The sequence below is a fragment of the Protopterus annectens genome, chromosome 6.part0, assembly GCF_019279795.1.
Source record: "Protopterus annectens isolate FY-2018-M chromosome 6.part0, PAN1.0, whole genome shotgun sequence".
NCBI classification, from domain to species: domain Eukaryota; kingdom Metazoa; phylum Chordata; order Ceratodontiformes; family Protopteridae; genus Protopterus; species Protopterus annectens.
The window spans coordinates 297,280,002-297,306,992 of record NC_056737.1 but is presented as its reverse complement, the minus strand read 5'-3'; the positions used below and the strand labels follow the sequence as shown (position 1 = coordinate 297,306,992).

The 26,991-nt window shown below is 43.6% G+C and overlaps 1 protein-coding gene across 1 annotated transcript in view; it reads right to left on the bottom strand.

Moving 5' to 3' along the window:
* The window catches only part of LOC122803824 (serine palmitoyltransferase 2-like), a 581,324-nt gene that overhangs the window by 185,683 nt on the left and 368,650 nt on the right, over positions 1-26,991 (bottom strand). The window contains exon 5 of the mRNA XM_044073509.1: positions 3,116-3,240. Within this exon, the coding sequence (XP_043929444.1) occupies positions 3,116-3,240 (125 nt within the window). The remainder of the gene's footprint in view (positions 1-3,115; positions 3,241-26,991) is intronic.

Sequence of the window (26,991 nt, the reverse complement as noted above, 5' to 3'; positions counted from 1 at the left end):
GGACCATCCATTAGGTGCAAACGGTCCTCTTGGCACTCACTGGAAGTGGAGAAACCATGTGGTTAATTTCAAAGAATGAAGGTCTGAGTGAGGCTGTCTGGATGATGACAGACTAAATTCTTGGCTGGCCTCAGCAGTAGAGGCTGGACCAAGAAGCGAGACCAAAAGTGTGTGTGCGTGTGTGTGTGTGTGTGTGTGTGTGTGTGTGTGGGGGGGGCACACTTGTGGACAAAACAGTAGCCATCAGGAAGAGTTTGTACCTCTTTCCTATTTCAATGAGTACTGCAATAAGAGGAGACAGGGAAAGAAGTCTCAAAGGCAACCTTTGGATCACAGCATCCCTGGGAAAACTTCCAAAGGTAGAAATAAAGGAAAACTATCTCCTGCATTGGGAGTTAGATAGGGATGCAAAAAGGACTGACTCAGGATTCCCCACAATGATGGATTAACACTGAAGTTGTCATTAAATTGAAGGACCACTTGAAGAGAGGCATCAAGAGGCATTTGATTAAGGCTATTGGTGAGGCTACTGGCGAGGAAACTGGTCTAACCAGGGATACTGGCAGCTACGAATAAGAGATCAGAGGCAACACCCCATTCTTACTTTCTAAAGGTCTTCCGACATGGGATCAGAAAAGACTTCCACCTTGCCTGTTCAGGTACCAAACCTCTTGCATTCTGTCAAACTGGATGGCAACTGCGCTGGGGGGGGCAGGATAAGAAGACCAAGCTCACAGCCAAAACGTTGACGTGCAAACCTGCCTGGATGGGAGTCCAAGTGGTCTCTTCCACTGTCATCATCACCAGGGAGGGATGGTATTTGAAAGGATCAGCCTAGAGACACCAAATTCCTTACACTTTATAAAGATCTAAACAGGAACATCTAGACAGTCTGTCAGCTGGCTCCACTGAACCTTGAGGATCCAGCATAGTACCCTCATAAAAAAAAATCTTGCACTGGGTAGGATAAAAATAAAATTAAAAAAAAAAAACATTATTGCCAATATACAAACACAGAAATATACTGGGGGGAGGTCAAACAGTTGTTGACTATGTCGAGGACGATTTCCTTGATCAGAAGGTTATTATCTGGAGACAGAAAGGCTCTACACAAAAGGGTGTCCACAATGCATCTATAAAGTTATGGACTGAACTGACATCAGCTGGGATTCGGCAAAGTTGACAATGATGCCTAATGACTGAAGCAACTTTAGAAGCAAATCTCTGAGTCAGCCAGGAGCTTGTTGCCCATGTGTAAAAATACCCAGGATCCTTGAGTCAAATGGCAGCTGTGATTACAAACAAACTTGGTGAATACAGGAGCTGTGCTAAGAGCAAAGGGTAGTGTCTAGAATTGGTAATGACTGGCTCTAACATAGAAGCAAAGGAACCGCCTGGACTCCCTGTATATTTTAATGTACAGGCAAGCATGCTGGCAATCCAGATACCACATATAGTCCCTTTCAGACAGGAAAGAATGGATGAACTGCATTTTCGTCATGTGAAGACTTAGGCCACTCAAAATAAGAACAAGACGCCCTAATTTCTTCTGGCACTACAAATATCCTTTAGTAAAAGCTGTACCCTCAATGATCTGCTGGAATACTTTGGAGGACTTTTTTTGACAAAAGGTCTTGAATAACTAACACTGCTTGCTGCAGCCTTCTGCAGTGGTGGAACACACAGAAGGGAGAACTGCAGAACTGGAATGATATTTAAAGGCTCTAGATGTCATATTTCACCATCTTTTGAGTACAATGGCCTCCCACATGGGCAGATGTGGAGACAAGCAGCTCTTGCTCTATCCAGAGTGCAGCAGCCGGGCTAGCCCTCAAGGACTGGAGAACTGGCCTACCAGAGAAAAATTTCCCTGTTGAGAACCACCACATCACTCGCAAACAATGGCATTTCTGGAAATTGCTGTGCCCTTTGTGGCACTTCCCAGAATCTTTGAAATTGTCTTTCTGCAGGCACTAGTACCAAAACTGCTGGCAAGGATCTGCAGGATTTTTATTTTTGCACTCTTTGGCCCTCGCTGCCTACTGATCATCAGCTACTCACATACTTTTGGGCAACTAACCAATTTATTCTCTCATCATCTACAGAAACAGTGTGCCAAGAGGAGGCCATGACTTAGGCAGCTATTGGGTGGCTCAATACCCACCTCATGTCCCCCATGCACAATTGGCTACATAAGGGAAAGTAGGCTGTACAATGGGGTGATCCCTTACTTCCACCATGGAAGTCTTCAGCAGACACCCAAGTGGGCTAAGCCCCTTCATTCCTTTCACTTTCTCTGCTTGGCCCCTCCAGTGCTGGAGGTACTAATCAAATCCCATTTGTCTGGGTTGCAGTCAGGGTTTCCTCCCACTGTATTACACGGTCAGGCTGCTGCTGTGGTCCATTCATGAACACAGACAATAAAGTGCTTGGACCTTAATGGCAACATTGCTGAAAATACTGTTCTCTCAGTCTAGTTACTCAACCATGACATTTACTGATTCAACAAAGCGCAAGGAACCACCAAAAGGGGCATTCATAAACTGCACCTTTGTGCTCTCATCAGATTCTGAAAGACAACAGGCATGTCATCCATTAAGTAAGTGAAGTGTCTGCCACCCAAGCAACACACTCAACTTTGCACAGTATAACTGGTCCAACTGCTCCTCAGCAAAATATTTTTATGTAAACTTGAAATGACTAGAAAATCATCCCAAGAAATTAGATCAAGATAGAGTAAGTTTTGTTACAATTTACAAATACTTCTTGGGTGTCAGATGTTTCTGAAAGCAAGCAAATCACAAGTATATGCAAAACATCGCTTGATACTGCACCAGGTATAGTTTTCTACAGTTAATGCACATAATACTTTTCCATGTAGTTGCTAATCAAAACTTTCTGGATCTGCAAATGTCTGTTAAGGCTAAGGCTGCAGTAAAGCAAAAGCACATAGATTGTTCAGCACTGCAATCTTGAATACAAGGCTCTGTAAAAAACAAATCCCTCAGCAAATATAAGAACAGTAAGTCAGCGTAACTTCATTACAGTATGCTACCATGCCATAGTTTGTTGCAACTACAAAAGGGTGCTGTTAAAACAGTTACTAAGCTCTAACCTTGCCAGCAAGAGCTGGAATGTTCATTGAGTTTGTTGCAAATCCCATTCCAAATGTCATAGCAGCTTCTAAGCCAAGAAATCTGGCTACTAACTTTTCCAGTTCTTCGTGCTTATCCATATTTCCTATAAATAAAAATGTTCATTCTGTTATTACCATCAAATTTCACATGACTTCTTATTCACAAACCATAAACACTATATGTTACTACAATATAATCAAAATAAAAAGTATTTTATCATTAGCAACAGTCTTCAGGGAAGAGCAAAATGTACCATTCAGTCACAACGTTAAATGCAACTACATTTTTGTCAGTGCTATACAAACATTTCTATCACACCAGTTTATATACTGCTAACCTTTCCTTCAGAGTCGTGCAAATACTGAAGTAAAAAAAAACTGCAAACAGCACAAAAGAACATGGTCCGCTCTCCTTGGCAGCACAAAACAAGAAGTCCCCCAACCTAATGGGAAAACATTTCTAAAAAATACATATGACAGCCAAGTACAAGTACTCCCTTGATAAAAATATTAAAAATTTTAGAACTGCTAGAGTTCCACTGACTTTTATGCAACCCATATGTCTACTGAAATGGAGTCTCACACAGAAGAGGACTTCACACAGTTCCCCAAAAAACTTACCCACAAACTGAAAAGAAGGTGCCAATTAGTCCAGGTAGGTCTGTGCTACCAAAGAGACAGTTCCTTCCCAAAATTAAAGATAAAGTGCAAATGCATTTTTCTTACTGTTACTTTTTTCAGTAATTAAGTTCTCATCGCATAAAGTAAGCTTTCCGATTCTAAAATAAGTAGTTTTAACTTTACTTTCTTCGCTGGAATTATGTTGGTTAATTTTAATACATTAGTATTTGGTTTCCTCCCGCATCCCAAAGACATGCCATAGGTGGATTGGACACTCTAAATTGGCCCTAGACATGAGTGTGTGCATGTGTATGCCTTCTGTGGAAGGTTGGGCGTCAGGCTGGCAGCTCAACACTGTAAAACTCCACTGCCAATCATGAGTGGACAGGTGATCCACTGTAGCGACCCCTAACTGGGAAAAGCCAAAAGAAGTAGTAGTATTTGTTTTTTCTGTATTCTGAGCAGCTGTCAGATGTTTCCCCAATTCAGTGTTATGTGGTCCTGAATTTTGATGATGCAAAAGAAAGAATAAACACCTTTTCATGGGTTGGAATGTTTTCTGTAGTCTGCAGCAGATGTCAACACAAATCACACCAGTTTCGTACATGATCTTGTGCTATGTCTGTTAGGGAATCGAACAATAAATCAATAACCACAGTGCGTTCATACCCAAATGAATAATAAACGAAAAACAGAACATAAGATTCCTAACAAAGTGCATGACACTTGGTAAACAATGCAATAACGCAGATACAACAATGTAATAAATAGTGGTCTATCATGGGACGATCACTCAGGAAGAAAACTAGGGTGTATGTGAATCACTGCAACAAGAGCCAACAGAAAAGAATGTCTGTGTGAGGTATACAGCAACTGGATTAATGCTGGAATGAAAAATGTTTAGTGAAATGAATGGACTTCTTTGTATGAATGGACTTCTCTGTACGTGGTACAGAGTTCCATATACAAGTGGAAGTGGAGCTGTACTGGGAAGCTTGGTTCAGTGTAGGGTAATCCATCACCCAAAACTCCTATGGGGATAGGTTGCAGTGTTCTGTTTTCAAAAACAGATTTAATTCCTGGTGGACTACAGACCCTGCAAGCTCATCCCTTGTCCTGGATGGGAAGAATACAGGTACAACAGCCACTCCAGTCTACAGGTGGAGTTCCTGTACTGGACATGGCCATGCAGCTCTACCTGTATGTCAGATCTAGCTCTGTGCCAGCAATATCAGGTCTAACATACAGATGGAGCTGCTGTGCCAGACAGCATCAGCCAGACTAAGCTGGCCCACCAAGTCCTGGAGTAAGTCACGGCAATTTGTAAAACAGGTATCGAGATTAAACAACAAAGACTGTAACAGACCTGCTCCTGGCATAGTGAGACTCCCTTCAAATCAGTACCTCGAGTTTCTGGAGTGCACACTGTTTTCATCCATTACATCATCAGAAGGTGTCAACAGATGACAAAGAACCAGGAAGTAAATTGACAGCTGGCAAGTATATCACATATATAAATACCACCGTTTTATAAAACTTGATAAATACAAATCCATATATGTAAGTAAATAAAAACCTACATATTTTAGAATCAGAAAACCCACTTTACACGATGACACTACAGCTGCAGTAAAAATAAGTGGTTACAAAACTTTGCACTTTATCTTTAAGTTGATTTTTGAAAGCGAACACTGCAAACCATCCCCAGAGGAGTTTGAGGGATGGATCACAAGACATTGAGCTGTTCTTGTGCACTGTACCAGTACAGCTCCACCTGTATATAACACTTGGTACTGAAGTCAGTCTGGCTTCCGCCCAGGTACTGCTAGCAGAATCTAATTCCACATACATCATTAAGCCATGCTAATAAACTCAGTTTAATTAACATTTTTGATTCCAATACTAATCCAGCTGGTATAGAAAACACATAAATATACTTTTCTGTAGGCTATGATTGCAGTGATTCACATCCCCTTAGTTTTCTTCTCAAGCGAGATCATCCTAAGGTAGACAACTATTTACTAAAAGGTGTTATATTTGTGTTATTAATCTATATACCACGCATTAGAGACTGTTAGGATTATTATCCTGTTCCATTTCTATTTTGTTGATGTTTATTTGAATATAAATTTATTTAGCTAGTCATTGACTTATTGTGCAACTGCATGACTGAGTAACTGATTGATTGTACTGTAGTCTGTATCACTTCAAGTGTTGAAATCTGCAGCAGACTATCCAATAAAACCTGTTTATTCATCTTACTGCATCATCAAAGAGCTGGACTGTATGACTCAATCAGAAAGTATCCGGTAGCTGCTCAGTATACAGAATATGCAAAAGTACAGTTTTGTACCTACCATAAATGTAGATGTTAGAGTGTTCACCCTGCTGCAGTCATCACACTTGGGTTATTCCTGTCATCAGGCGGTCCCGCAGTCAGCCGGATTTCCAAAGTCTTGGTCCGACGTCGGTTGCTGTCGCCTCATCCCTGACATCAGTGCGCCAGGGGTACATATACTGCAACCGACGCCATTTTCTTCAGTTTTTCTTGCCCCAGATGTCAGGTGCCCTCAAAAAGGTGATCCAAATTAGTACCAAAAGGTGAGAACACTGTACAAACACAAAAACCCTTCAGCTATAAGCAAATACATCAGTAAGGCATAGCAAAGATTTAGCCAGTAGATCAGAGGGGTTGGAGGGAGGGTAAAGTACAGTTTTGTACCTACCATAAATGTAGATGTTCGAGGATTCCATTGCTGCAGTCCTGACAATTGGTATAGCGTCCGGCCCCAGTCCGGCCAATACCAGAGTAGGGCGCTGACGTCAGCAGGCGACTGGCGCTGGCGCGAATCACGTACTAATACTATCTTTCATGACCGACGCCATATCCTCAGTCTTTTCCCCAGATGTCAGAAGAGAAGATCCCAAAAAGAAAAAGACCAAAAACCTGCACCAAAAAAACATACACAATATATATACAAATATATAAGCAATAAAATAAGCACACAACCACTCACCTACACAACCACAAAGGAGATGGTGAGGGAGGGAGGAGGAAGATCAATCCTCAATCATCGACAGAACACATTTATGTTAGGTGTAGGTACAACTATGTTCTTCGCTCCATTGTCTTCCATTGCTGCAGTCTAATCCCAAAAGCAGAAGAGGTAAGTTATAAAGCAAATTATAGAAGAAGTAGAGCTGACAACACATGACAACAAACAGCTGTGGCAAAAACCAGCCCTAGAGTAGAGTGATAGAGGAAGGTGATATGCTTAGAGAAAGTATGCAACTGAACTCAGTAGTAGCTGCTTCCCCTTATATCCTTAATACCCTAGTACTCTGCTGTGAAGTGTTGGCCTGGCAGTAGCTGAAGTGGAATGATCAGCTGGAATCTCCTTGCCAATGGGGCCATGACAATGCAAAATAAAAATCCAATCATGCAAAAATTGTTTGTTTTAGAAATTGTTTGTTTTGACACACAAAAAACCTGAGACAACAACTGCTGAGACACCTGCAACCGCTACCTCTGCCTAAAATAATATGCCTGCTTGCAATAATAACGTAAGAATTTTTGAAAGTCTTGCTAAAGTTTTCAGGTTCTGCAAAAGTTTTATTTAATAGTTCTGTTTAAAAACGAGGGCAAAAAAATAGTTATTAGTAAAAGAAGGATTGATACCACCATGATAGGCATCCTTATGGAAAATCAAAAGGGCTCGATACCCTTATCCTTACATGGAAAATCAAAAGGGGGCTAGCAACATAAGGGCCTGTAATCAGTTGTCACCCTTCACAAGTAAGTAATATTCAGCAGTAGCTGCAGGCTCAAAGACAAGTAGAGTAATTCAGCAGTAGCTGCAAGCTCAAAAGGTTGTAGGGTAACGAGCTGTCTGGGGTTCTTGGAGATCCCTCAGCTCTAACAAACTTCTAATGTAGCGAAATAAGGTTGCAATCAGGGTCACGTGAGCTGAAATTGCTGCAGCATAAGGAGGGGAACAATCATAGTGAGGACAAATCTTTGCAGCATGAGTCTTTTATGGAAGAGCTCAAAAACATTTCCAGAACAATTCAAATGCATATGCTCCTTGCTGTACCAAAAAATAAAATCTCTTCCATTTTTCTGCATACACTTTCCTTGTACTAGGTCTTCTAGCTCCTTTTTCTGCATACAAACTTTGTTTGTACTGCTAGGCCCCAGCCACAGAATACACAATTAGCCACCTGCTAGAGAGTGAGAGTTGACAGTGGAGCAATATGCAGAGCTGTTAGATGAAGAGAGTGTCAGAGGACACATTGAGCATGGAGGCGGCTTTGAGATAAGACATGAGTAATCAGAGGTAAAGGCCATGGAGGCTTTTCTCGCTATCAAGTGAGTCCTGGGTAAATTAGGTATTCTGGAGGCCAATCTGGAGCTAAGAAGGTCATCCTTGGGAAAGGCAAGGGAAGGTTTTTTTTCCAGAAAGAAGAAGTGGTATCCACTTGGCTGAAGCACATTTAAAACCCTTTGTTGGAAACTGGCAGCTTAATATTTTCCGAGAACAGATGAAACCCCTTATGTCTGAGTTCCAGGTTCAGTGTGGAGTTCTGATGAAAGCTTAACAGATCCCACTCTGAGTTCATGAGTGATTTGTCTAGCATGGACATCAACATGTTCTGCCAGTTTCCCTGGCGGGGAGGCCTGAAGAGTTAGCTTAAGGGATCTTGTAAGGAGTTCATAAAATCATTGCTTGCCCTGCCTGAAGATAAAGTTGTGTGCCCCCTTGCTTGTGGATAAATCACATGACAGTTGTGTTGTCTGTTAGAATGTCACTGCCTTGTTGTTGTTGAAAGTAACAATGCCAGCAGCACCGCAACTCTCCACCTGCCCTGGATTAAGTAACTCCTGATAATGCTATAATGCAAACTCTGGCTTGTGATGTCCTTCATGTTGATATAGATGTGCTCCCCAAGTGGCAGGCCACTTCTCTGTTATCCACTTTCCTTTTAGATGATGCGAGCTGCAAGAGAGTCGCACTTGAGCCAAGATCTGACTTGAGCCTTCCGGGTTCTTTTGAGACATTTGTTTAGGGTTGAATGACAGTGCTTCCCTACTGCTGTGAATTCTTCCATTGATTTTACCATTCATTGAACATGGTGCCCAAATCCATTTGGCAAGCACCACATACTTTTTTGAGATGATGCATTGCTTGAGCCTGCAGGACACTAGATATACTGGGGAAGCCACCCAGAATACATGATGGAATGAAGTCTGATGCTTGAAGGTTTGTCCTTTTGGTTGTCACGGACTGATGAGATAGTTGTCGGACCCAAGCAGACAGACTCTTTTGTTTGTACTAGGTTAAAAAGGCCACATGGGCTGCTGTATTCAGTCTCACACCCAGCACAGCAGCTATGTCTTGGAGGTGCTGTAGAACTGTAGAACTTTCGCTCACAGAATACCAGTGCGTCCAGAGTAAGGGCGATAACATATTCCTTGAAGCAGAAGAAGTTCCCTTTCTTGAGCTAATTCGCCTTTGTGAACCGGCGGCGATAGATTTGAAGATAGCTAAAGGGGCTTAGTAGAGAACTGATAGTGAGAAATACCTTGTGAACACTCTGAGCATTTCCTTAGATAAGCTTATATACAGTAATGAGGAGAAAGCTTTGTGAGAATAAGGTTTTCGAAAGTGATTTTTTAAAGCTGAGTAAAGTTTTTATAGGCACATGAAGGCAAGCTTTGAGATCTCAAGTCCAGATCCAGTGATTAAAATCAAATCAAGTGCCACACGATAAAACATCTTTTGGTTGGGAATGGAACAGTCTTTGTTGAAAATCTAGGCCCCTTTCTGATACAGGGACTGGCTGGATTGCCCCTGGAAACTGCGTAGAATAACTGTAGGCCCCTTCTCTTGTATACAGGGACTGGAGCGCTTTGCCTTGTAAGAGGGGCTGCAAACTTGCTGTGGAATCTGTAACTTGTTGAGGAGGATATCCTGGGCATGCCTGTGAAAGGTAAAACGTATGTTTTTCTATCAAAGACCGACAGTCTTGATATCCAAGACCCCAGTGTCTTGAGTAATCTGGCTGTGCTTTGAAAAAAGTGGGTGGTTCCTGATGAAAGACTGACCCCTGCGTGAGAGAGAAGGCAGCTGCCCCTGCAGGTCATTGAGTCTGTTTAGCCTCACACTGACCCAGCCCTCACCCCTAGTCTGGCCCTGAGAACTCCCCTGTAACAGGCCCAAAAAGACCCTTGAGCCCTGCCCCTACCACACATAGACCTACCCCTAAAATCTTTTAACAGTTATAGACTTGTTGGCTTTGTCCTCCATTTTTACTAAAACTTCTCGCGGCTGCACCAACAAAAACATTTAACAGTTTGTACAGACTTAGCTTTAAACTTATCATTCTTTAAAACTGCTTGATAAAATAAGCATAAACAACTGATCAGAACATAAAGGGTAGAAGCCCTTCTCCCAGAGGCCTGGCATCAGCTAAATTTGCATCCTTCAACCACCTTACCCCATGGAAGAACAGACAAATCCCAAATCACCCTCTACACTACCTGTACAGCACAAAAACCACATTGCAAAGAGTACTTGTCCACTTGTTCGCCAGACGATGTTTTAGAATTCAGCAAAGAATACACTCAATACAAACCTACCAAAGCATCCACCTTAGATTTCACCACTGAAAGGAGATAATTCCCATATTTCTTTATGTGAAACTGATAATTCAAAAGCTTTTGGCTAGAGTGGACCCCTACCCCACTTTCTTTCCCAGCATCCAAAGCCTGGGCCTTCTATCAGTTCTTACAGGATTGTTAAAAGAACTTCCCTAATACCCCTTAGGCCCTTGAGAGGAGCAGGAGGCAAAAGGAGAGTCAGGGGTAACAGAAGCTTCTGAGCTTTCAGCACCCTATGGCCACAACACAGGAATAACAGGAGGAGGAGGCAAAGAGGGTAAAACAAGGAACACTAAGCAAAAACAAGCTCTCAGGCAAATCCTGGAATCCCCATAGTAAAAGGCCTATGCCCAATTTCAAAACAAGAACTCTAAAAGCATTTCCTGGAGTCAGAGTAACTCTGAATCATCCCACATCCAAGTGCAGAATCAGTCAGAAAAAGAATAGAGAAATGAGAAATCCTCAGGAGGAGAATCTGACACTGAACTGAACATCAACTCAGAATCAGAATAAGTAGGAAAATCCTGCATATCTAGGACAGAAGATTCTGGAAGCCTCTGAACTATGTTCAAAAATATCAAACTTCTCGTTCCTTATTAACATGTTTCTGGGAAACAGCATACTGTTGCTCTAATCATAGGCCTCAAATCTAAAGAAAGTTTGCAGCAGAGGTTTCCCTAACTACAGCAGGAAAAGAGCTAGAGAAAGAACCCTGAGAAGAGAAGTAGGCCTAGCTACCTCTGTTCCCTTGGCAACAGAAAGAGACAAGAGAACTACCTTGCCCTGGGAGGAACTCCAGTCAACACCCTAGGCTCCGGCTCCGGCTGGCTGAACCCTAAGGAACATCCTGTTCCGGTAACCGTTCTCCTTGGGCCTCTATGGAAACTCCTGGCAAACCTCCGCCCGCATCCGGTCTTTCTAATCTAACCGACGTCTTGATTGCCGGTTCCTCAACCCAAGGCAACCTGGTTTTTATCCTTGGCGCTGTAAGAAGCGGTTCAAAAAGCATCCGGACGGCATTAATAACTTTGCCTAAACCAAGGAAACAAACAGGGTACAAAGTCTAATGAGGGTATTAATAAGTCAAGAAATTCCCACAAGGTACAAGAGCGCACATCCGGTAACCGCCTGTAAAATACTGAGACAAGAAAAAACTAAATGTTCTTAAGCTATGAGGTATCTGTTTCTGTTTGGTCCTACAGTTATTTGAGAAATATTTCAAAGCAAAAATACCAAACTGCTTCAACACTGGGACCATGCGGGAAATTTAGCAAAAGACGTTTCCGGGTCTGATTGACGCTCCTGGCGTTTCAGGGCGCCCAACCTGGCGTCGCAAAACTGCGCCTGCATCGTCAAGCGCGCAAAAGACTGAGTGACCGACTGACGCCGCATTAGTACCCTGGACGCATCGATCAGCCTTCCACCTGGACTGCAGCAGGGTGAACACTCGAACATCTACATTTATGGTAGGTACAAAACTGTACTATGTTCATCGTGTTACCCTGCTGCAGTCATCACACTTGGGTTGAGTCCCAAAGCTAAGGAAGGGTGGAGGCATCATAGAGGGTTAGTGGAGGCAATGAGGCCCTGAAGAACTGCAGTGGCGAAGCCTGCGCTAGACTTAGAATAAAGAGATAAGTGATGGTGTTTGGTGAAGGTGTGTACAGAACTCCAAGTTGCAGCTTCTAAAATTTCCTTGGTAGGAACCCCCCTGAGAAAGGCTGTAGAGGTAGCTGTTGCCCTAGTAGAGTGGGATCTAATGGTAGGAGGAGCTGGTTTCCCATGATGGGTATAGCAGAATCGTATGCAATGGCCTATCCATTTAGAAATGGTTTGCTTGGATATGGCCTTCCCTTGAGAAGCTGTAGCATAGGAAACAAAGAGCTGGTCAGTTTTTCCTGAAAGCCTTAGACTTATCCAAGTAGTATCGAAGCTGCCTGTGAATGTCCAAGGAATGCAGGAGTCTCTCACCTTTGTTCTGTGGATTGGGGAAGAAAGTGGGTAGATGGATGGTTTGATTTAAAGCTACACTGGAAACCACCTTAGGCATGAAGGAAGGATTAGTTCGTAGAGAAACTCTGTCTTGATGAAAAATGAGGAAATGTTCCACTGCCATAAGTGCCTGTAATTCTGAAACTCTCCTAGCAGAAGTTATTGCCAGGAGCAGGGCAGTCTTCCAAGATAGGAACTGAAGGTCTGCAGAAAAAGCTGGTTCAAAGGGAGGAAGCGTTAGTTTTTCCAGAACAAAGTTGAGGTCCCGTGTTGGTGTAGGAGCTCTTCTAGGTGGTCTAATGTTTTTTGCCCCTCTGAGGAACTGCCTTAGGAGTGGATTTGAAAATAAAGGTGGACTTGTGTCGTAGTGAGCTGAAATAGCTGAAGCATGGATTTTAATTGAGGAGAAGGAAAGTCCTTTATGCAACATCTCAGCTAGATACTGCAGAATGTGTGGCATATGAGGCTGAGTTGTGTCTTGGCCTTTAGCTTGGTTCCAAGCAGAAAAACCTTTTCCATTTGTCTGAGTAAGCCTTCCTGGTGCTTGGCCTCCTGGCTTCTAGAATAACATCCAGTACTGCTTGTGAAAGAGGGGCTGGTTGGATGCTTAATTGATTTGCCATGCAGCCAGGTTTAAGGTTTTGATCTGGCTGTGTAGAATCTGCTCGTCTTGTTGCGCGAGTAAATGAGGTATTTGAGGCAATATCCATGGTGGGCTGTGAGCCATATTCTTCAATAGCTGGTACCAGTGCTGGCGTGGCCAGTCTACGGCTATGAGAATCATTCGAGGTTTCTCCTTTTTGACCTTCAAAAGAACCTTTGTGAGAAGAGGTAATGGAGGAAAGGCATATGCTGTCAGGTTTTTCCAACTGAAGGAGAGAGCGTCCACTTTCCAAGCTTGATGGTGGAATGTCCTTGTACAAAATTTTGTCAACTGGTAGTATTGAGGACTGGCAAACAGGTCTATATTTGGTAGGCCCCATCTTTGAGTTATCATTGCAAATATTTGTGGGTCTAGCTTCCACTCGTGGGGATCTTTGATGTTTCTGCTTAGGTCGTCTGCCAATGTGTTTTTCTGTCCTGGCAGGAAGTGAGCTTGTAACTGGACTTGGTAGGCCAGAGCTGTGTTCCATAAGATTAGTGCTTGCCTGCAAAGAGGGTAGGAATGTGTGCCCACTTGTTTATGTACCACATTACTATGGTGTTGTCCGTCTTTATTGCCAGTTGTCCAGGCTGTAGTAGATCCTTGAAGGCTGTCAGAGCTTTCTGTACAGCTAGCATCTCTTTTTGGTTTATGTGCAGTTTTCTTTATTCTGCAGTCCATAGGCCTTGAATGCACTGACCTGCCATATGTGCCCCCTAGGCATAGTCTGAAGCATCTGTTGTGATAGTTTGCCTGGGTGGAGGCAAGGTGAAAGGCTGACCCTTGTTGAGGTGACATGCCTGTGCCCACCATAGAAATTCCTGTTGAAGGCAGGGAATGAGAGCTATCACTGTGTCCAAGCTGTGGCTGTGTTGAGACCATACGCTTTTTAGGTACCATTGTAATTTCCTCATATGCCGTTTTGCAAATGGTATTATCAGAATGCAAGATGCCATGAAGCCCAAAGCCTGCAGAATTTTTCTTGCAGTTAATTGGGTTTTTGTTGCCATTGTCTTGAAATATTGAGTCAGTTGTAATTGCTTGTCTGGTGTAAGATAAGCCTTCTGGGCCGTTGTGTCTGGCACCCAGGAATGTCATTTTTTGTGAGGGTACTAGTTTTGACTTCTTTTCGTTTACTGTATACCCCAGACAATTTAGTAGATGCTTTACAAAAGCCAGATGTTGTAAGAGAATGTCTTTTCTTTCTGCTTGGATGAGGCAGTCGTCCAGGTTATGGATATATTTGAATTCCTCTTTGTCTGCAGTATGCAAATACTGGTGACAGGCATTTTGTGAATACTCTGGGCGCAGTAGATAAGCCAAAGGGCAGTGCAGAGACTTGATAATGGGTTGAACCTGCAATGAAACGGAGGTATCTTCTGCAACTTTGTCTGATAGGGACATGCAGGTATGCCTCCTTGAAGTCCAACGTTACCAGCCATGCTTCCTTGCCCAACATGGGAAGTAGTTGCTGTAGTGTTAGCATCTTGAATTTGGGAACTTGTAAGTAAGTGTTTAGAATTGAAAGGTCCAGAATTGGTCTCCAAGCATTTTCTTTTCTGGGTACTAGGAAGAGTCTTGAGTAAAATCCTTGGCCTTGCTCTTGAGTTGGTACCCTTTGAATGGCTCTCATGGCCATGAGAGCTGTAATTTGTTTTTGAGCCTCTGCCCTTTGATTTTGTGGCAGGTTTGGAATTCCTCTTTTTATTGGCAAGGTGTGAAAGTGGAATCTGTATCCTCGTAAAATTATGTCTAGGACCCATTTGTCCTTTGTGACCATGTGCCAGTTGTCTGCAAAAAGTGCTAGTTTTCCCCCCCCAGGGAGGCTGACAAAAGAGCTTTGTTTGGCCAGCTGAGGTGCAAGTCATTGAGTTTGCCTTCTGGTGGGTTGAGACCTGTCTTCTCCTCCCTTCTGGGTTAGAGTGCCCCATTGGCGAGATTTATACTGAGCTTGTGGTTGTCCTCTGCCCCTTGGGCACCTGTATTTACCCCTCTGAGGCCTGTCAGTGGCTGGAAAGGGCCAATTTTTTGTTGGCCAGTTTCTGCTGAAGCGAGGGGGTTGCACCTGTAGGAAATCTTTGACTGTCTGCATTGATTTTGCCTTATCTTCCATTTTCTTTAAAACTTCTTCTGCTTTAACACCAAAAAGAACATCCTGCTATAAGGGAGCATCTAGTAGTTTTGCTTTAACATGATCAGGCAGACTTTGTTCCTTTAACCAGGCATGCCTACGTATAACTGAACCAGAGACAGCTGCTCTGCAGGAGGCCTCTAAAGAATCAAACCCACATTGTAAGGTATGTTTGCCCACCTGCTCGGTGGCGTGCAACAAATCCTGTACTTCTTTCAATTCAGGTTGTTGAGGTAGGGTGGTTATCTTTTGTTTAAACTGAGAGATCAGAAATTGCTGATACTTAAGCATATGAAATTGACAGTTTAGAGCTCTCATAGCTAAAGTGGCTGAGGTGTAAACCTTTTTCCCCCATCTCTCTAGTGCTCTTGAATCCCTTTCAGAAGGTACTGGATTTTTAGCCATGGAAGCTTTAGCCTCCTTGGGACCCTGGGAGATAGTCTCTGGGTCAGCTACTGGGCTTTTGTAAAAAAATTTGTGGGAATCAGGAACTCTGTAGTATCTATCAGGCTTGGCCGGGGCAGGAGGCAGAGAGTCAGGGTTGAAACTGGATTCTAAATAGACATCATCCACAATGTCCAAAACAGGAGGGATGGCTAGAGGTCTGTGTTGGGGGAGTAAAAGAAACTCTCTGAGCCTTTTCTTGGAATCAGAGTAATCCTGACCTTCCCAGTGAAAATGTTCCCTCATACTGTGTAAAGTTTCCCCAAAAGAGTAATCTTCTGGAGGGAAAGCTGAGGGAATAGAGTCCTCAGCATCAGAATCTTCATAAGGAGAGAAGGAATAGTCTTGGTCCTCAGAGGAATCCGAAGAAATAGACAGTTGTTCAGAGGAAACAGATTCTTCCTCTTGTCTAGGCCTTTTGTCAGGAGGAGGCTGAGAACCACTGATAAGAGAAATCAAATCTTCAGCCATCTTGAGCATTTGTTTCTTAGGCATAAGGCCTTGAACAGGAGACTGAAGTGAAGCCTTTTTCGATTTGGAAGGAGTTTTCGACTTGGAAAAGGTTTTGACTGTAAGAGTCGTCGGTCTGAAAATGCCTTTAGAAGGCGATGGTGTTTCAGAAACACCGACGTCCTTGGAAGGTAAATCATCGGTAGGGCCTGAAGTAAAAGGCTGCGTCGGCCTAGTACATTCTGTCAAAATATCCGTAGCAGTCTCGGGTTCCTGAACTGCGGTAATCAGAGGCTGCGTCGGAGCCTCACTGACAACCGGAGAACCGGAGACCAGATCAACCGATGCCTTGGAATCGGGCTTAGGCCTGGGCTGTCGATCCTTATCCCTGCGCTTTTTGTGCACGCCGGTAGTAGGTAGCTCCGACGGCATGTTATAATTAAATTTTCTGCCAAAAAAGTGTCGTGCAAAATCAAATAGTCTTTTAATAGTACGTTTATTAAATCTAGCACAAAAACGACAAAAAGCGACGTCGTGATCAGGGCAAAGGCAAGGTATGCAATAAGAATGAAAATCCTTATGAGGTATTTGCTTCCCACAAGAAATACAATTGTTAACTTTTTCTGACATTGGTCTGAGGCAAGAAAAGTTTCCCCAATGGGGTACTTAGCTTTATAGAAGACTTCGGTCTGAAATTCGAATTCGAAAATCTCAGGAGTCGGCCGACCGGCACTTGCAAACTGCTTCTGCTTCGGGCACTGCGCGGCAAGAAAGACTGAAGAAAATGGCGTCTGTTGCAATATATGTACCCCCTGGCGCACTGACGTCAGGGATGAGGCGACAGCAACCGACGTCGGACCAAGACTTTGGAAATCCAGCCGACTGCGGGACCGCCTGACGACAGGATAACCAAAGTGTGATGACTGCAGCAGGGTAACACAATGAACATCATTATTTTATTAAACCTAACATAGTCCCAATGAAAAAAAAATACATTAAAAACTGCTTATTTTACAACCAGAAAGCCAAATTTATACAAAGAAAGTAACATTTATGTAAACAGAAATACTAAAAAAAATACCTTTGTACTTGATCTTCATAGAGATTCTAGAGTAGCATCTTATGAAAATCCTGCAAGGGTTCTAAAAGCAATACAATTATTACCCTCAGCTAAGATACATAAAGTTACACCATCTATCACTTCTCTTAAAGCAAGCCACAGATGCAGCCATGCCTCTCATGGGTTGGGTCTTCCACTGGCCAGTCAAACACTGTGACCACACCAACAGTCAGTAAAAGGGTGGTTAACCAATTTGACTAGTGACAAAAACATAATGGTAAATAAGTGAGTCATTAATTAGCACTACACCCAACCTGGTTAAACAAAATTTGTTTACTTACTGTAAAATCAGAGCTGCACTGGTTGTCTCATGGTCATTACCAGGAGGGCAAATACCCGCAGCCATTTGATCAGCAAGCACGGTTAAGAGAATTTGTCAGGCCATCCAAAAGCCTCTTCTTTACCATGGCCCTTATGGTTGAAGTATGTCATCTTCAGATCTCAAAGTAAAGCATACGTGAGGACAGATGCAACATGCAAACTCAACATGTAAACAAAAGCCTTACAATAGGTAAAACAATCCACTAGGCCAAGGTTGAGGAAAGGCAGGTGGGGATGACGACAACCAATAGAACCATGAACACAGACTTAGCATAAGTACATAACTTTTCTTATCCAAGATTGTGGTATCTTGGAATTCAAACGTAGAACTGTGTGGATCCTCATGAAAGAATGCCCGCATAAAGTACAGTTGTGTAACTACCATAAATGTAGATGTTCGAGTGTATTCACTTTTGCAGTCATTACACTTGGGTTATCCTGCTGGCAAGCGACCCGCAGTCGGCCCGAGTTCCAAAGTCTAGGTCCGGCGTCGGTTGCCGACTCTTCTTCTCTGATGTCAGTGCACCAGGGGTATAAAAGATGCAACCGACGCCATTTTCTTCAGTTTTTCTTGCCCCAGATGTCAGGTGCCCCCAAAAAGGAAAGGCTGGAAAAAATTATGTCAAAGAACATGCATGTACCAAAATAACAGTTCTTTCATCTACAAGCAAATACATCACATAGGTTGTAGAGAGTTGAGAAGTACAAAAAGGACCCAGCAATGAGAAAGGGGGATGGTGGGTGAGTAACCTGGACTACAACAGTGAATACACTTGAACATCTACATTTATGATAGGTACACAACTGTACTATGCTCATCGTGTTTCACTGTTGCAGTCATTACACTTGGGTTGAATCCCAAAGCTGAGATTGGGTGGCTGGGCCTAAATAGGATTAGGATAGGCTACTAGGCCCTGCAGAACTGCAGTGGCAAAGCCTGCTCTGGATTTAGAGTAGAGAGGTAAGTGGTAGTGCTTAGTGAAAGTGTGCACTGAACTCCACGTTGTAGCTTCTAAAATGCCTTTGGTTGGTACTCCTCTGAGAAAGGCTGCTGAAGTGGCTGCTGCTCTGGTAGAATGTGGCCTTATGCCCTTAGGCACTGATTTTCCATGTTGTGCATAGCAGAAGCAATGCAGTGTCCTATCCATTTTGAAATTGTCTGCTTTGAGATAGGCTTTCCTTGTGATCCTGCAGCATAAGCTACAAACAGTTGCTCAGTTTTTCTGAAAGCTTTTGTTTTGTCCAAGTAGAATCGTAGCTGTCTGTGTATATCCAAAGTGTGCAGAAGTCTCTCCCCTTTATTCTGGGGATTTGGATAGAAAGTTGGCAAATGAATGGTTTGGTTAAGAGCCACACTGGAAACCACCTTTGGCATAAATGTTGGGTTCGTCCTTAGAGAAACCCTGTCCTGATGAAAAATGATGAAAGGTTCCACTGCCATTAATGCCTGTAACTCTGAGACTCTTCTTGCTGAAGTTATTGCTAGGAGCAGAGCAGTTGTCCATGATAAGAATTTTATATCAGCTGTGTTGGCTGGCTCAAAAGGATGTAGTGTAAGCTTTTCTAATACAAAATTGAGGTCCCAAGTAGGTATTGGTGCTCTCCTTGGTGGTGTTATGTTTCTTGCCCCTCTGAGGTACTGTCTTAGCAGTGGATGTGAAAAAGTAGGAGGTTCCGTATTGTAATGAGCTGAAATGGCAGAGACATGGATTTTAATAGATGAAAAGGATAGGCCTTTGTCCAGCATCTTAGTTAGGTATTGTAAAATATGAGGTATATTTGGAACAAGCGGTTCGAGTCCTTGTGCCTGGTTCCAAGCACAGAATCTCTTGCATTTTTCTGCATAAGATTTCCTAGTGCTGGGCCTCCTGGCTTCTAAAATAACATCCATAACAGCTTTAGAGAGAGGTGTGGTCTGAGTGGTAAATTATCTGCCATGTAGCCAGATTTAAGGTTCTGAGTTGACTGTGTAGAATCTGATTGTTTTGTTGAGTCAGAAGATGAGGAATGTGAGGTAAAGGCCAGGCTGGGCCTCAAGACAAGCTCTTTAGGATTGGGTACCAGTGCTGGCGTGGCCAGTCTGGGGCAATCAGGATCATTTTGGTCTTGTCTGACTTTTAGGTGTACCTTGGGAAGAAGAGGCAGTGGCGGGAAGGCATAAACTGTCAGGGTTTTCCAGCTGAATGAAAGAGCATCCACTTTCCATGCTTGTGAGTGATAAGTTCTTGTGCAGAATTTCTGTAGTTGGCAGTTGTGAGGGGAGGCAAAAAGATGTATGCCCGGGCGTCCCCATTTCCTTGTTATCATGCTGAAGACCAGTGGATTTAGTTTCCATTCGTGCAGATCCATGATATTTCTGCTTAGTTCGTCTGCCAGTGTATTTTTCTTTCCTGGCAGGAATTGTACCTGCGGATGTACTTGATAGGTCAGTGCTGTGCTCCATAGAGTCATGGCTTGCCTGCAGAGGGGGTAGGAATGTGTGCCCCCTTGCTTATGTACCATATAACTGTGGTGTTGTCCGTCTTTAGTGATAGTTGTCCTGGATGTAGTAGATCCTTGAAGGCTGTCAGGGCATTCTGTACAGCTAGCATCTCTTTTTGATTGATGTGAAGATGCATTTGTTCCTTGGGCCACGTGCCCTGAATACATTTTCCTGCCATATGTGCCCCTAGGCATAATCCGATGCATCCGTTGTTATTGTCTGCCTGGCAGTTGCTAAGGTGAAGGGCTGTCCCTTGTTGCGGTGACAGGCCCTGGACCACCACTGAAACTCCTGTTGTAGACAGGGAATTATTGTCACTATTGTTTCCAGGCTGTGGCAATGCTGAGTCCAAACACTTTTTAGATACCATTGTAGTTTCCTCATATGCAGTCTTGCATATGGAATGCAGGAAGCCATGAAGCCCAATGCCTGCAGAATTTTTTTTGCAGGAAGCTGGGTCTTTGTTGCCATCATTTGAAAGTAATGAGTCAGTTGCCTTTGTTTGTCTGGCGTGAGATAAGCCATCTGGGCAGTTGTATTTAAGCTTGCACCCAGGAATATTATCTCTTGAAAGGGCACTAGTTTTGATTTATTTTCGTTTACTGTGTACCCTAGGCAAATTAATAGTCTTTTTACAAACGTCAGATGCTTTAGTAGAATGTCCTTGCCCTCTGCTTGAATAAGGCAGTCGTCCAAGCAGGGATATATCTGAATTCCTCTTTGTCTGCAAAATGCAATTACTGGTGCCAGGCATTTTGTGAAGACCCTGGGCGCAGTAGATAAGCCAAAGGGCAGTGCAAAGAATTGGTAATGCATTGAGCCAGCTATGAATCTGAGGTATCTTCTGCAAGATTGTCTGATTGGGACATGCAGGTATGCCTCCTTGAGGTCCAAAGTAATTAGCCAAGCCTTCTTGCCCAGCATGGGTAGAAGTTGCTGCAGTGTTAATATTTTGAATTTTGGAACATCCAGGAAAGTATTTAGGATTGACAAATCCAGTACTGGTCTCCAGGCTTTGTCCTTTCTGGGAACCAGGAACAGTCTTGAGTAAAATCCTTGTCCCTGTTCTTGCTGTGGTACTCTGAATAGCTCCCATGTCCATGAGAGCAGCAATTTCCTTTTGTGCCTCTGCTCATTGGTTTTGTGGCAGGTCCGGCATACCTTTTGGTTTTGGAAGAGTGTGAAAGTGGAACCTGTAACCCTGAGAAACTATATTCAGTACCCATTTGTCCTGGGCGATTATGTGCCAATTTTGTGTGAAAAGTGCTAGCTTTCCCTCTAGGGGTGCTGCCAAAAGGTAAGTGCGTGGCTTTTGTAGAGGAAAGTCATTGGGACTGTTTCCTGTAAGGTTGTGATTTGTCTTCTCCTCCTTTGGGGGCAGAAGCACCCCATTGTTTAGGTCTGTAGGAGCCTTGTGGCTGAGCTCTGCCTCTTGGGTGTCTGTATCTGCCTCTTTGTGGCCTGTCTGACACCTGAAAGGACCAATTTTTTGAAGGCCAGTTTCTACTAAACCTAAGTGGTTGAACCTGTAAGAATTCCTTTACTGTCTGCATAGATTTTGCTTTATACTCCATTTTCTTTAACACCTCTTCTGCCTTAACACCAAACAAAATATCATGCTGTAATGGAACATCCAATAATTTTACTTTAACATGTTCAGGTAAACTTTGTTCTTTCAACCAAGCATGCCTTCGAATGACAGAGCCTGTAACTGCGGCTCTGCAAGAAGCCTCTAATGAATCAAAACCACATTGCAGAGTATGCTTTCCCACTTGTTCAGCTGCATACAATAATTCCTGCATTTCCTTATTGTCAGGATTCTATGAATTTGTAAACATTTTCTGTTTTAACAAAGACATGAGGTACTGTTGATATTTAAACATGTGAAACTGGCAGTTTAAAGCCCTTACAGCTAAAGTAGCAGAAGTGTAAACTTTTTTCCCCCATCTATCCAGAGCTCTAGAATCCCTATCAGAGTGAACAGGGTTTTTTGCAGTGGAAGCCCTAACCCCTTTGGGACCCTGAGAAATTGTTTCAGGGTCAGCAGCAGGGTTTTTATAAATAAATGAGAGTCAGGGACCCTGTAACACTGGTCTGGCTTGACTTGTGCAGGGGTAAAGAATCAGGAGACAGACTGGATTCAGAGAAAACATCATCAACTATATCAAGCACAGGGGGGGATAGCCAGGGGCCTGTGTTGAGGCAAAAACAGAAAATCTCTGAGCCTTTTCTTGGATTCTAAATAATCCTGGCTCTCCCAGTGGAAATGTTCCCTCATGGTGTGCAGAGTTTCCCCAAAAGAGTAATCCTCAGGTGGGGAGGGCTGAAGGTATAGATTCTTCAGCATCAGAGTCCTCATAGGAAGGAAGAGAATAGCCCTGATCTGAAGAGGAATCAGAGGAAATAGAAACCTGGTCAGAGGAATCATAGTCAGTGTCTTGCCTAGGCCTTTTATCAGGAGGGGGATGGGAACCCCTGATCAAACTAATTAAGTCTTTGGCCATTTGAAGCATCTGTTTCTTTGGCATGGTTGACTGTCCAGAAGAATGCTGTACTTGTTTCTTTGTCTTTAATGGTGTCTTTGACTGCACTTTGGCTGCTGCAGAGGATTTAATCGTAAGCTGTGACGGTCTGAAAACACCCTCAGAAGCCAATGCCTGCTCAGCGGCTCCGGACCCATCTGAGAGAATATTTTCCCTATACCTTGAGTATCCAGAGGCCTAGTTGTCTCCACGTGGGAGTCGGATACGGCCTGTGGCTCTGACGTAACGGGTGTCAGGGGCTGCGAAAGCGCCTCACTGAGAACAGGCGACTGGCCTACAAGAGGCTTCGTCATCGGTTTTGGACCTCGGATGGCCTGTCTTTTTCCTTGTCTTTGCGATTTTTATGAATTCCGGTTGGTTGTTCCGATGGCATTATATAGTTAAACCTTCAGCCAAAGTAATGAAATGCAAAATCAAACTGAAGTTTAATAGTGCGTTTGTTGAATCTAGCACAAAACCGACAACTAGTAACGTCGTGGTCAGGGCCTAGGCAAGGAATACAGTAAGAGTGAAAGTCCTTATGAGGTATTTGCTTCCCACAAGAAATATAATTGTTAACTTTTACGGACATCGGTCTGGAGCAAGAAAATGTTTCCCCAACGGGGTACTTAGCTTTACTGAAGACTTTGGTTCAAAAATCTCAGGAGTCGGCCGACCGGCACTTGCGAACTGCTTCTGCTTCAGGCACCGCGCGGCAAGAAAGACTGAAGAAAATGGCGTCGGTTGCATCTTTTATACCCCTGGTGCACTGACGTCAGGGAAGAAGTGTCAGCAATCGACGCCGGACCTAGACTTTGGAACTCGGGCCGACTGCGGGTCGCCTGCCAGCAGGATAACCCAAGTATAATGACTGCAACAGTGAAACACGATGAACATCAGAAGTGCCAAAGGCCGACTGGGTTCTACAGATTGCATTCAACTTGTACTGTCCTGCATAAGGTTTCAGCGATGCCCAAACAGCTACCAACACAAGCATCATCCAATGATGCTTCCTAAGAAAAGCCTGCAAAACTAGCCACAGCTCTGATTGAATGCAATCTGGGTTCTGACATTAAGTTTGCTATACTTATCACAGCAGAACAGAATGCAGTACTTAAGCCATTTGGAAAAAGTCTGCTTAGAAAATTTTAGAATCCACATTTTTAGCCGAGTAAAAATAAACTACAAACAAACGGAAAGTCTTTTTCTGATGGTTTTACATTTATTCACTTAGAATCTAAGTTGACAATATATGCCCATAAAGTGCAACACATATTTACCTCTGAATATCCTGAGAAGAACACTGACAAACTTATAGCCTGACTTGAACTTGTCTGTTACAACCTTGAGAATGGAAGATGGGTCTGTTCTCATGGACACGTCAAGGTCTGTAACTCCAAAATCCTTATACCTAATTACAGCCACCATGGAGGGCTTTCCAAGAAATACATTTTAGCTCTGCAGTAGCTGTAGGTTCCAATGGAGAATTAGATAAGATTTTCTAACACAAAATAGAAGTCCCACAGAGTTACTGGATCTTTCAAGGGAGGTTGAAGATGTAAGGCTCCCTTGAGAAAAGTTATACAAGCCTTACAGATACAGAGGGTAAACCTGATACCAGATGAAAAGTTAGAAGTGGCTGCTACCTATGACTTAACACATAGCTTATACCCACCCACATCAAAATTTGAGTTAGACACTCCGGAACTGCAGGGGCGGGAGCAGTGAATACCTCTAAGACCAAGGCTGTAGTCCAGACAGAAAAATAAATGCATTTACATTTGTAAGTCATTCTCTTATAAGGTTCTGGGGTGAAATAAGCAGCTGGACCACCCTATCTAGATAAGAAGGGTGCCTGGTCATTACTGGAGCTGGAGAAAAATATGTGGACAGTTTGATGGAGAAAGGGATTTGAGAGAAGCCTGCTTTCTAAATGAGAAAGAGATCTGAATGATCTGCTCTCAGACAGGTCTGTTTAAGACAAGACCATAATCAACCCTCATGTCATCTTAAGGTTTTTTTCTTTTTTGTTTGTTTTTTTTTTTTTTCGCTGGTACAAGAAAGGGGCATGTTTTGTAAAGGAAAGAGCAAGAGCCTCAACTTACTTAGATTTTGCTTGGCTGCACATATCAAGGCAAAGAAATAGAATAAAACTCTCCTCTCATAAAGAATTCCAACCACAGACTCTAGCCCTATGTTAGTTTTTCTGACTTCCATCACAATTCTGAGCACATCTTCGAGAAAAAAAGTTTGAGAATTATAGGTGACACGTCATCTAAGCATTCAGGGTGAGCCCCTAGAGGTTTTAGTAAACCGGTTACCTGAGCAGGTCTACATCTGTCCCACTTAAGATAACCACTGCTGTCTAGGCCAAAAGAAGCAACAAAAATAACCTAGAGTCTATCCATTGTCACCTTCTGCAACACATTTGGAAAAAGAGGTATAGGCAGTAAGCATACAAAAAAAAAATACTGCTCCAAAGAAAAGAGAGATAGCAATGCCTGCAAGCTGCTGCATTGAAGTCTCATACAGTTATGGTGAAGCTATCAATTTTCTGGGGAAGCAAACAAGTCCAGGTCTAACATTCTCCACATCTTGGGTTTCTAAGACACTTTTGTTTAGGTGCCATTCACGGTTATTGGTGCTGGTACAGGCTCCATCTTAGGATGTCCACAGCTTGATTGAGGTTCGGTGGGACATAATTAACCCTGAGGGTCATCTGCAAAATGTGCCGCCAGCTCCCAAGCTTGTACTGTTAACCTACAGAGGGACAGGAAAGTACAGTTGTGTACACTTACCATAAATGTAGATGTTCGAGTCTATTCAATGTTGCAATAATCACACTTGGGTTATCTGCCTGCAGGTAGCCCTCAGTCGGCCCGAATACCAGAGACTTAGTATTTCTGCGTCAGTTGCTGTCGCTCCAGGTCTGATGTCAGGTCGTCAGGGGTATAATAACAGGCAGCCAACGCCATTGCATCAGTTTTTCTTGCCCCAAATGTCAGGAGCCCCCCAGTAGGGAGCTAAGCCAGGGTGGAAAAATCTGCACCAGTAAAAAGTAAATACCAACATCAATACCCCTGCAAGAGATGTGGAGTACACACAGCCAGGAGAGGGAGAGTGAGAAGGGGGCTGGAGGGAGGGAAACCAGGACTGCAACAGTGAATACACTTGAACATTTACATTTATGGTAAGTTTACACAACTGTACTATGTTCTTTGTGTTTCACTGTTGGAGTCATTACACTTGGGTTGATTCCCAAAGCTGTAGAAAGGGTGGAGGCAGTCAAGAAGTGTTTGGGTTGGCTAGTATGCCCTGCAGGACTGCAGTTACAACACCCGCCCTGGATTTAGAAAATATAGGCAAGTGGTAATGCTTGGTGAATGTGTACACAGAGCTTCAGGTGGCAGCCTCCAGAATGTCACTGGTAGGGACTCCCCTGAGGAATGCTGTGGAGGTAGAAGTTACCCTAGTGGAACGTGTTCTGACCCCCTGAGGGGTTGGTTTCCCATCGTGTTTGTAGCAAAAATGGATACAATGTGCAATCCATTTGGAAACTGTCCGTTTTGAAATGGCCTTGCCCTCTGCCCCTGGTGCAAAACTGAGTAGTAACTGGTCAGATTTCCTGAAGGGGTTAGTCCTACTGAGGTAGAATCTGAGCTGTCTGTGCACGTCCAAGGAGTGCAGGATCCTTTCCCTTTTATTTTGGGGGTTACGGAAGAAGGTTGGCAAATGGATAGATTGGTTGAGAGCCACAGTGGACACCACTTTGGGCATAAAGGAAGGATTAGTCCTGAGTGAGACCCTGTCAGCATGAAAAATAATAAAGGGTTCCACGGCCATAAGTGTTTATAGCTCAGACACTCTTCTCGCTGAAGTGATGGCCAAGAGCAATGTGTTTGCCAACAGAGGAATTTTAAGTCTGCTGATGCTGCAGGCTCAAAAGGGGGCAGTGTGAGCTTTTCCAGTACAAAGTTAAAGTCCCAAGCAGGGGTGGATGCTCTCCTTGGTGGCCTTAAGTTGTCTGCCCCTCTCAGGAACTGTTTGATGAGAGGGTGAGAGAATAGGGGTGGCTCAGAGTTGAAATGAGCTGAGATGGCAGAGGCATGGATCTTAATGGAGGAAAAGAATAGGCCTTTGTGGAGTAGATCTGTTAAGTAATCCAAGAGGTAGGGAGGGCAGAGTTGTGTCCTCTCCTTTAGACTGAATCCAGGAGCAATACCTTTTCCACTTATCAGCATAGGATTTCCTTGTACTGGGTCTTCTGGCTTCAACAATGATGTCCAGTACCTGCTTGCTTAGGATGGACACTGGGGTAGAATTCAAGGAATAAGCCAGGCTGCAAAATTTAGGGTCTGCAGTTGTGAATGCAAGATCTGTCCCCCCTGTTGAGTGAGCAGGGTGGGGCTCTGGGGTAGGTGCCAGGGTGGCACCGGTGATGGGCTGTGCAGGAGTGGGTACCAGTGCA